General features: G+C 43.7%; 1 protein-coding gene across 1 annotated transcript in view; it reads left to right on the top strand.

The window, feature by feature from the left end:
* Positions 1 to 2,167: 2,167 nt before the first annotated feature.
* Positions 2,168 to 11,899, top strand: part of wnk1b (WNK lysine deficient protein kinase 1b) — a gene marked incomplete at both ends in the record, with an annotated part of 239,842 nt that continues 230,110 nt past the window's right edge. Inside the window, one exon of the mRNA XM_079551457.1 lies at positions 2,168 to 3,025. Coding sequence (XP_079407583.1) covers positions 2,168 to 3,025 — 858 coding nt within the window. The remainder of the gene's footprint in view (positions 3,026 to 11,899) is intronic.

Raw genomic sequence — 11,899 nt, 5'->3', positions numbered from 1 at the left:
GAATGTACAATTGTCTCATGTAAAGCGCTTTGTGACTATATGTCTGTGAAAGGCGCTATATAAATAAAGATCTTCTTCTTCTTCTTCCAAAACGATCTGACCGCCCCGCTCTGATGCAGCTGAAATCCTCCTGAAATCCTCCTGAAATCCTCCTGAAATGTCCGCTCATCTACAGGAGCCTCAGGTCTTTCTCCTCACAAAGCAAAGCAGCACCGGAGGAGAGGCTGAGGCGTTCAAGGGCTGCGGGGGAAAAAGTACTGCGCTGTAAACTTAGGGGTTTATTCAGACCAGAAAAGTCCTTTGCTTCGCTTGTTTGTTCCGGATCAGAAGCAAACTTTTTTTTTTCTCTGCAGTTCGTGCTCAGACTGTACTTTTTGCAAGAGAACTATATTTTGTAAACACGTGTGTGACGATCGAGGCTCCCATTGGACGGCAAGGACCACAACAAATGAAAAAAAATGAAAATTTGACGCTTACTATGATAATAAAAGAAACGTGAGAGACTAAACCCCTGACCTTTAACCTCAGCTTCACCGGAGCAGCTGGAGGAGGAGTTTTGTGAGGATGAAGGGTCGTCTGAGCTGTTTGTTTCCATTATGTCCACGGGACAAACTGTTGGTCTTGATCCTCCTCTTCTTTAATGCGTCTGTACTTTCATTTAAGTTTGGCGAAGTTGTTTCCACTTTGACACCGCGTCTGTTCAGGAGACGCTCGAAGCCCCTCCTTCATTTTCTCCCTAAACACGAGCACAGTTGTGTTCGTGCATCTGCCCAAACATCCAGGAGCTCCAGGTCTGTCCACGGCTCGTTGTTTGTAGCCTCCATCCAGTATTAGCGTTAGCATCAGTGAAGGCCTGGCTACGGTGGCTCGTTAAGCCCAAAAAGGCGCATGTTTCCCGCAGTAGTTTTGGATCAACCACCTGAAAAAGTGGGTCTCGGTTCTTTGATTCGCACCAGGATTCGTTTGTTTTCACACCTGAATAAAAAATCCGGAGCAGCGTTCAAGACGAACCCTGATCCGTTTAAAGTGGACCAAACAGTAAACCCTGGTCGTGGAGCAGAGTTCCCTCCTCCAGCTACTGATGAAGGTTAAGACAGCTTTAAGGGGAAACAACCAAGAAACGTCCTTTTACTACAAAAGGACAGAATAAACACTTTCCAAGTTTTTCCTCATTTTTTTCCCATTTTTGACCAATTTTTCCATTTCTTTTCCCAATATTTTTACCACATTTTCCCCAAATTCTTCCCCCCTTTTTTTTTCTTTTTTTTAACAATTTTTCCTCAATTTACTAAAATTTCCCACCATTTAATTTTTTTTTTTAATCAATTCTTTCCACTTTTCCCCCCAATTTTTCTTGGGTTTAAATTTTTCTTTTCCACTTTTTGACGACCAACTACATCAAAACTTGAATACAAAGATTGAACCTTTCTTTCAGTCCCTGCTTTTGCCAGTAGTGCCTAAACCTTTGTTTCGATTCCAGACTTTATTCCGTTGCTCCTGTGTTTTGTGACCCAGTTTTGTGAATCTCTGCATCTGTGGCCGGGGGGCGATTGGAGGAAAAAACAGAATCAAATGAGAGTTAATGCCGTCTCCTCTTTTCCCTTTTCAGAAGCTGCACACACCGAGCTGGGCCCGACTGGGTTCCGCACCGAGCCCCCTCCCCAGGATCGCCCCCACTGGAACACCGCAGAGGAACCAGTCAGGACCACAGAGGAACCAGTCAGGACCACACAGGAACCAGTCAGGACCGCAGAGGAACCAGTCAGGACCACAGAGGAACCAGTCAGGACCACAGAGGAACCAGCTCGGAGCTTCTCTCTTTTCATGCCGTGGTGGAGCTTCTCTAGATGTTGGCAGCAGGATGGATTTGGGGGCTGATCTGACTATTGTGACCCCGTTGCAGCGTGTGCACGGTAACACTTCACCCCCCCCCTGTATCGGCTCCCAGAGGAGGCCCCTGCCCGTCCCCCGGGGCTTCCTCGCGCCCTCTTCTGAAGGCCTTCATAGAAACTGTACGATTTCCTTGTAAAGCCGAGGAGAGCGCAGGTTTCTGTGCACTTGGAGATACTTTTTGGAGATACTTTTTGTCGCCATTCCTTTATTTTCCTTTTCTTTCTACTGTCGATATATATATTTTTTATTTATATCGCTCATTTTGGCCAGAAGAATGTCTGAAAGCAACAAACCCGTCAAGCCGATCGCCCAGGCCCGGCTCGGCCCCCCGACCCCGAGCCCCGCCGGGAACGTCAACGGCTCGGGCAGCTCGGACTCCCACCCGAGCGTCGTCCACCCGGAGGTCCAGCGGCGCCGCCACACCATGGACCGCGACTCCAAAACGGCCGAGCACCGCTTCTTCAGGCGCAGCGTGATCTGCGACTCCAACGTCACCGCCCTGGACCTGCCCAGCAAGGCGGCCGTGATCATCACCTCCCCCCCGGACTGCGGAGGCCCGCCCGCCCTCCACTTCCCCCCGCACTCCCCGGGGACGGGCGCGGCTTCGCGGGACGGCGACGCTAGAGACGCCCAAAGACCCACCAACCTGGAGCCGTGCCTCGGCGGAGCGCTGGTGGAGGAGCCCGCTCAGAACGCAGAGGACGAGGTGGATTTAGACGCCGTTCGGAACCGAAACGCCGAAGCTCAGGTCCCCGTCGAAAGCGGCGAAAACAAAGCGGCGCGAGAGCCGAGCCCGACGGCAGTGGATGTAACCGACAAACCGGCGAGCGCGCGACCCGAGGCGGCGGCGCCGGGTCCGCCGAGCGAGGCCGGGAAAACGCCGGGGAGAGACAGCTCGAGCAGCCCCACGGAGGAGGAGAGGGGGCAGCAGGCCAAGGCCCGGGCCGAGCAGAGGGAGGCGGAGAAACGGGTGCAGGAGGAGATCGAGGAGGCGGAGACCAAAGCCGTGGGCACGTCGCCGGACGGGCGATTCCTGAAATTCGATATCGAGATCGGGAGGGGCTCCTTTAAGACGGTCTACAAGGGCCTGGACACGGAGACGACGGTGGAGGTGGCCTGGTGTGAGTTACAGGTAAGCAAACACAGGAAACCGACACCGCTGTGGGCGTCCGGGGCAGCCGGCGGGAAATGCTCCAAGCAGTGTGTTACGATTACTGTTCCACTTGTGCTTTTGCTTCTTCTTCTTCTATTGTTTCTGATTTTTGCACGGATTTAGAGCTTTCGATCAGGTTCGGTTTTTCTCTCTGTCCTGGTTGAGCCCTGGTTCAGTCTCGGTTTGGACTGGTTCAGATCTGGTTTAGTTTTGGACCTGTTGTTTTTGTCCTGGGTCAGTGTGTTACTTGTAAATCTGGCGAAGCATCACTGTGCATCCCTGACACTGACTCTGCACGTGAGATGCTTTTCCGCTGTGACGATGCAAAAAGCTGCGAGTTCCTCAAAGTGAGTGTTCTCAGCGAGAGAACCACGAATGCTAGATGGCTGATTCTTTAGTATGTTCTCCAGGGTCCCACCCAGTGGGGGGGTCCGCCCCTTTACACCCGTCTCCAGTTGTGCTAGTGGCAGGCCGTGGTATTGCAGCCAGCAGCCCAAAAAGCCCTTTTTGTCATAGACACTCATGTAAAAGGAGCAGCCTGTAAAATGGTCCACAGGCATCTGGAGTTTCAGACTGAGGCAAATATATTTCTTTAAAATTACTATTTTTAGGACATGGACTTTTTTTCTTAGTAAAAAAATTGTAAAGCATCAAAAATACATTTTTAAAAGTTTTCTAATGACGTGACGTCACCAGGGCCGTAGACGTGCGCGAGCGTGTGCGTGTGCGTGACGACTCATGAACGAGCAGATTCTCCCTCGTGTGATTTAGCGGCTGAAGTCTGAGCAAAACAAATGAACTGGACTAAAAACAAGGATAAACGACAAGTAACAAACATCTCAAGTAAGTTTATGTTTCTCTAAGTCTTTAGCCAAAAACTAAATACGTTTGTATGATGAATATAGCCTGTGTTTATAGCATTGGATTATGGTTAAAAAGAAACAACTAGTCTACATGTTATTAAACTCATTTCTGAAAATTAAATAATGGCACTAATAACCTGTAACTGTTTTATTAATTAAAAAAATACTACCAGCATTTAATGTACTTATGTACATGTACATTATTTGTGTAAGTAGAATGAAACACAAAAAAATGCATGATTTCTGCATCTGTCCTGGATCCAGTACAGTACAGTACAGTACAGAACAGCACAGTACAGTACAGTACAGTACAGTACAGTACAGTACAGTACAGTACAGTACAGTACAGTACAGTACAGTACAGTACAGCACAGCACAGCACAGCACAGCACAGCACAGTACAGTACAGTACAGTACAGTACAGATAAATGCTATGTAAAAAACAATTTATCACATTTTACCAATGAAAATGTAATATAAAACACTTTTGCTCATTCTTTGTATTTCAGCCAAACAATTCTAGTTATGATGTTATACTAGCAAATACAGTGAAGTAATAACTCGATTTTTATCAATTCTATCACAATATCAAGACTTCCAGCACTTACGAAACTTCCCAGAAAAGTGACCGAGCGGAAGTTCATGAGCGCGGCTACGTACGTCCGAAGGGCCGCTAAGCGCCCGGTTGTTCAAAGAGCGGCTAAACGAGCTTTTTAAGCCCCGCACTGACAAACTAACCCCCAAAGTCATCGTAGCAGCTTATTCGCCTGAAATGGCCTTAAAAAAACATTTTGTATTTAAAGAACGATGATATTAAGAGATTTGACTTTTTGCGTAATGGCGTCCGCTCGGCTCTGAGGCTTCGTCGGCCGCCGTGCGCTCACGCTGCTTTCACCCACTTGGGCCGTGGGAGCAGAGATACAGGTGACGCGTCATACGGGCACTTTGGGCCGTTATGGCGGACGAAACTGGAGTCATGCGCCACTGAGCACCTCTATGTAAAGAGATAGGAGCTGGGACAGCAGGCCTCTTCCATGTATTATTTCTATGGTCCCACCCCGTCCAAGACACCAAGGTTTGGTCAAGTTTGATCACACAGTTTTTCCAATTGACAAGAAACACTGTACAGAAGCAGACCATACATGTTATTGTGGTCGGAGATTCTGAAACTGTAGCCATAAAAGTGTCTCTCCTGGGCACATATTGCACTTATCGTAAGGTTATTTCTCCTGTATTGGTCCTGTTCTCTGCACACGTACTCCTGAACTGTGTCAGATGGGGATCAGTAGAACAGGCCGAGGACTCGCTCCGCACAGTGTTGATGTAGACACAGCTGTGGAAATGCGAGCCTCGCCACAGGACGCTGTTGCTACACCACAGCGCCTGAAACTGCGCGGATCAGACGGTGATGCAAGACTCTTACGTGAGGTCGAGCGGCTGACTCATCGTTCTGTTGTGTTGCCATCGAGTCCTCCTGTGTGGGCTTCACGCGCTTCGCCACACACGGGTTTCATTCAGCTTTGTGTGAGATCCGCCCGTGTTACCGTCACGTCACGCCTGTGCACGGTGGATTCTAATAACCCCGTTACTCGGGTCTCACATTTTGGCAGCAGGGACAAAGTCAAAGAGGGAAACACAGATGAATCTCTATTTGAATATTGTCCTGTCCTTTATGTGCTTGTGCTGCGCAGGGTGGATGTGATGTGAGGACATGAGGGAGTTGGGCTGCTCGATTATTGAAAAAATAATAATCACGATTATTTTTGTCATAATTGAAATCACGATTATTCAAACGATTATTTGTTGCCTTTAAAAAAATCCATCAAAAAAGTGACAAAAATCCAGCAGAAAAAAGACAAAAATCCAGCAAAAATAGTGACAAAAATCCATCAAAAAAGTGACAAAAATCCAGCAGAAAAAAGACAAAAATCCATCAAAAAAAGTGACAAAAATCCAGCAGAAAAAAGACAAAAATCCATAAAAAAAGACAAAAATCCATCAAAAAAGTGACAAAAATCCATTAAAAAAAGACAAAAATCCAGCAGAAAAAAGACAAAAATCCATCAAAAAAGTGACAAAAATCCATTAAAAAAAGACAAAAATCCAAAAATTAAAAATTAGGAAAAAAAATGTTAAAAAAAATTGAAAAAAAACCATTTGAAGAGAAAAAAAAAAAATAGAAATCGTAATCGAATTTCGATTAATTGCACAACCCTATGAGGGAGGCGCTCCTGACTTAGCCGCTTAAGACTGTCTGACGAAGCAGAAAATGCAACATTATCATAATCATTAATCCAGCTGCTTAGGATGCACTTGTTATATTCTACTTTTAGCCTCATACAGCCCTGTATTGGTCACTCGGCCGTCATTTCACACACTGAGCAGTGACTTTTCTCTGTATTCAAACATAGTAAAACAACAGTGATTTAAAAAAGTGACTGTGGTTTTTCCGATATTAATTCTGGCATCATATTTTCTGCTGATTTCACAGATTTTCCACGTGCTTTTGGGTTTCCCGTTGATGTTGTTCTTATTCATACTCTGTGGTATTGGATTGTTACTTACAGTACTTGGTATTAGAGCTGCAACTAACGATTATTTTGAAATCGATTATTTTTACGATTAATCGAGTAATCGCTTGGCTGTGAACGGTGCAGGAAAATTGTACTTTTTCTATTTTTTTTAATCACAAATGGCTTAAGTGGCGCTGCTTGAAGATGTGTTGATGGAGTAAACTAAAGGGACATGTTTGTTGGAGGCTCAATTCATGAAATTTACAATGAACAAAATGTACACAGACCCTGACTATATAAACAAAGAAGGATTTAATAAAAAATACTACATTTTATATGTCATTTTTGCTCCATTTTAGCCTGTGTGAACCAGAAAATGATTAATCGATTACTAAAATAGTTGTGGACTATTTCAGTAATCGATTAGTCGACGACTAATCGATTAGTTGTCGATTAATCGATTAGTCGTTTCAGCCCTACATGGTATTGACGACGACTACACTGAGTCTCGTCACCGGATCATGTTGAAAGTGAAAAACAGATGACTTTCTGATAGAATTTGTTGTCTAACTTGCAATTTTATATCTTTATACCTTTAAGATAGGATAGGATAGGACTTAAAGCAGTAATAAGTAACGTGTTTACCTTAATGAATCCTTCCCTTTGGGGGTGATACAAGTGTTAATGGGATGATTGGAGGGTCTTTCATCGCCCCCTGGTGTCTCTGGCCAAAAAAACATGTTTGCAACTTGGCTGCCACCGGGTCGGAGCCACCAATACACACTAATGGAATCACGAAGAAGAAGCTAACGGGCTAACGGGAAAAGCTAACTGTGGGCTAGCACCTCTTAAACAGTATTTACAGCCAGGTTTGAGTGAAAAAAACTGATCTCCTTTGTGTAATTGGATGCACAATATCCCTCTGTCCCTTTGTCTTTTCTGTCAGCGTAGGATTTACTCTCACGGACAATTAATGAGTAAAAAAAAAGGCGCTTATGGCCACTAGGGGCACGAGTACTGCTTTAATACTTATTCACTTAAAGATGAATGACTATGAATTGAATATAGATTTTGCTCTGTGATTATGCATAATGAAAAATCCTTAACTTATCAGTGTTTGGAGTTGCCTGTCCAATTTATAATTCATTCATCATTATTGGCTCATGGAAAGGTTATTATAAAGTTGAATGTTATGTTTGGGAATGATTGTGTGGTCAAAGATATGGCATTGAGTTCATCCAAATGGCATTGGTAACTCTTTCTGCCCAAAGTGTGGCCCTGGAGCCAAATGAAATGCTCCTGAGATCCAAGCAGTGAGTTACAATTACTGTTGTTCCACTTCTACAGATGATGGTTTACAAAACGCTGGTATGCTGGCTTCTTCTTCTTCTATTATTTCTGATTTTTGCACGGCTTTAGAGCTTTCGATCAGGTTTAGTTTTTCTTTCTGTCCTGGTTGAGCCCTGGTTCAGTCTCGGTTTGGACTGATTCAGATCTGGTTTAGTTTTGGACCAGTTGTTTTTGTCCTGGGTCAGTGTGTTACTTGTAAATCTGGTGAAGCATCACTGATAAAAGCTATAGTTAATATTAATAGATTATTTCATTCACAGATTACACATATATGGCTATGCTTCAGCTCAAAGAGGAACACTGTATTACACTTTGCATTTTTTGTGCATGTTAAAGGGGATAGATGCAAGTTCGCCATTTTTTGCTCACTACTGCCACCTCAGGTCATACGTGTAACTGTAGCTTCTATATTAAGCTCGTGCATGACGGCACTTTGGACCGAAGTAACAGGTTTTTAGTGACAGTGCAGGATTTTAGAGGCAGTTGTGGTGAACAGGTCTCGGCTCATTCTACACATTATTAGAACATGTAGGGGGAGGAAAATACATATTTTTAGCATTTTTAAACTCCGTATAGTCCCTTTAAGTGTAGAGATGGACCTATATTTGTTCTTTTTGGACTCGAATCTCCAGCACAGGCCGATATTTGATGAGGACCAACCACCGATGATTTCCAGAGTGATTACTTTGAATACTTCATTATGTCCATAAGAGACGCCTAAAACTATTTGCTTCCAATGTTCCTTTCCCTTTATTTTTCTCAAAGAGGAACACTGTATTATACTTTGCAGGTGCCAAATGAGGCCCTCAGACCAGTCTTTGGTGGCCCTCAGGCTGCTTGTCGAGTTGGCATCACCGTGGTCTCAGCAGAATCCCACACAATTAAAACTCAGCGCTGGCATTATGACTCCAAGCCTGAATAAAGATATGGAGAACATTTCCTTTAATGCATCCAGAAGTTTGACCTCCCTGCTGTGCACTTCAATATGCAGCCCTTCAATAAGACACAGTACAATAAGCAGTACATGTTATATTACGACCAACAATACTTTGGCCCTTCACCGCCCGCTTTTATACATACATAGTAGTGCATATAAGTGTCATGCCCCCCCCCGCTCTGCTCTCTGTGCGTCTGCAGCGGTGACTGAGCAGTCGCTGACACGCGCCCGAACGGCCGGAGTAAAGTTACACGTTCGAATCCTGCCTCGGCCAATCACGTCGGCCGCCGGGTGGGCATGGCAACGGGGGTCCGGTGAAAGCCGGGATCAGATGGAGGCGGCGATGACAGAATATATGCTGAGCCGCTCAAACCCCCCCACCCCTCCCCTGTCAGTTTTCTGTGGGGAACCGTGGGGGTGGAGAGCGCTCTGGATTCTTCCACTCCTTCTTATCCCCCCCAAAACAGGTTGGCTCGTGTTTTAGGGGAAAAGGTTATTGTGATAGATCAGTTAGCAGGATTAGCATGTTTCTCATACACAATAAAGCTGTTTCTGTGTGATTATGTTTGCCTGTGAGTTCTTTACTTTGCAGTTCTTCATCTAAATCTGAGGGAAACTTCTTGGTTCGGGCTGAAAGACCTTTGGGGGGGAAGGGAGGCGGAGCAGAAATGTCTCGCTCAGGGTTCAGAGAGGAAGAATGATGAATGGACGGAGTGAATGGCCGGGTTTATCAATGACTCAAAGACACTGACGGCCCTGAAGTAAAGTCTGATTTTTATTAACTGAAGGCGAGACACTTTAGGTGAAAGTATTGATGTTTCCCGCAGTGGTGGAAGTGGAGATTTGTATCTGTTTTCCTCCCTTTACGTCTTAGTTTTCATGTCAGATATAAAAATGATGATGTTTATTTGATGATGTTTTGTCTGCGAGGTGGGGGCGACCCGGAAGTAGAAAGGCCGTCTTTCCCGCGGGTTTTCATTCATAAATATTGACAGATTTGACATCCACGTGTCCTGCTAAGGGGCCCCGTGATGACGCTTTCACCCAAATATGGTGTTTTTCCTCCTACGAGACGCTGGAGCGGAAAAGTGGAAGAACGGGCCGAGCGTGACAAAAAAATGACAAAAATGTGACAAAAAATGACAAAAAATGACAAAAAAATGACAAAAAAATGACAAAAAAATGACAAAAGTTTGATTAAAAAAATGACAAAAAAATGACAAAAATTTGATTAAATAAATGAGAAAAAATGACAAAAAAATGACAAAAAAATGACAAAAAATGTATTAAAAAATTACAAAAAAATTACAAAAAAATTACAAAAAAATTACAAAAAAATTACAAAAGTTTGATTAAAAAAATGACAAAAAAATGACAAAAAATGACAAAAAAAAAGACAAAAAAATGACAAAAAATGACAAAAAAATGACAAAAATGTGACAAAAAAAAGACAAAAAATTTATTAAAAAATGACAAAAAATGGACAAAAAATACAAAAAAATGACAAAAATGTGATAAAAAATTGACGAAAAAATTGACGAAAAAAGGACACAAATTTGAAAAATGTTGACAAAAAAATTACAAAATAATGACAAAAAATGACCAAAAAATGACAAAAATGTGACAAAAAATGAAAAAATTAATGACAGAAAAGCTACAAAAATGAGTGACATCCACGTGTCCTGCTAGGGGGACCTGTGATGACGCTTTCACCCAAATATGGTGTTTTTCCTCCTACGAGACGCTGGAGCGGAAAAGTGGAAGAACGGGCCGAGCATGAGCACTCGCTACAAAACTTCAGGGCTGGTTTTCTCTGAATGAGAGAAGCCGCACTCGGGCAGAGCCTGAGCCCTTATAGAAGCTCCCACAGACTCCACACTTTACAGGCTGAGACACAACAACATTCTGAAGGTTTTTTCAGAGGGATTTTTTAATATCTAATTCCCAGCCTGATTTATTCAACTTTGAAACCAAAAAAAAACAGGCGGAATTTGAGTTTTTACAGAGTTTTTCACTGATGATTAGTTTATTGAAAAACTAAACAAAATATCCAAAATCCCTCTGAAAAAACCTTAGTGACTAATATGTCAATAAATAAAACCATAACATTTAATCTGGCTCAATTCATTATTTTGATTTCCCCAAATATAGGCAATTTTGCCCATTTTAATGCTCAAAATGCCTTATTTAGAAAAAATGCAATACATTTTTTTCTCATATTTATATCTGTGATGTTCAGCAAAAGTTTCAAATTGACATCTCTACATTTATTTTTTTATCCCTATTCACCTGCAGTGTCTCGCCTTAAGTAAACAACAATGAAGAGGACAAAGTGTGGCTTTATGTTAGCGGTTCTCCAGCAGGAATGCTCAGTCTCTCAGTGCTCTTTTGTCGTCTTAAGTCTACTCGAGAGCCCCCGATTCAGACCCACGTGTTTGCTCATGGCGCTCGATGTAGGTTAGACTTGGTGGAAAAGGCTGCGACTGTTTTGTAAATGCAAAGTTGAGACCGAGGAGCACAAAGCTGGCAGACAGAGCGAGGAGGAGGAGGGGGAAGGGTCAAAGGGTCAAAGGGTCAAAGGGTCAAAGGGTCGGCTGCTTCACGTCAGACACGATCGCCGCAAGATTGTCCCGGGTTTTTAAAGAGAGTTGTGGAAGTTTTGTAGAGTTGATGGGACTGTGCGGGTTATAAAACAACACAGAGGCAGAGCTTCCCCCGCTGACCCCACACATCCACACAGGCGTGACCACCCGCGACACACTTGCTTAGGAGCCCATAGCTTAAAGGGATATTTCAGGATTTTTTAGCTTAATTTCCTAGTTATCCAGAGTGTTGTTGATTCATGCAGTCCTTATATTTGAAGAGTTTAGCGGTGCTAGGCTAGTGCTAGTCTAGTGCATGTCTATGGTAACTAGTAGCCTGCGTTAAAAACCTCTTCAAAATCATGAGGTCGTCGTCCAAACGTTGCCGTATCTGATTTGTAGAAGCTCCGTTGTGAATTCCACGTGTAGTGATGCGGCCGCAGGTAAACAAACTACTGTAGATCCGGTAAGCTAGCAGATCACTCCGCCGCTGCGTAGCTACAACCAGGAAGCTGCTCAAATATAAGTTCTTTTAAATGTAAAATGGTGATATCCAGTCGACACCGGCATTTATATGGTTAGTCTGGTGTTATAAGTGCTTGAGTCAG

Source organism: Gobius niger, assembly GCF_951799975.1.
Source record: "Gobius niger genome assembly, chromosome: 2".
NCBI classification, from domain to species: domain Eukaryota; kingdom Metazoa; phylum Chordata; class Actinopteri; order Gobiiformes; family Gobiidae; genus Gobius; species Gobius niger.
Note: the sequence above shows the minus strand (reverse complement) of the source record. Positions and strands in the feature narration are given on the sequence as shown.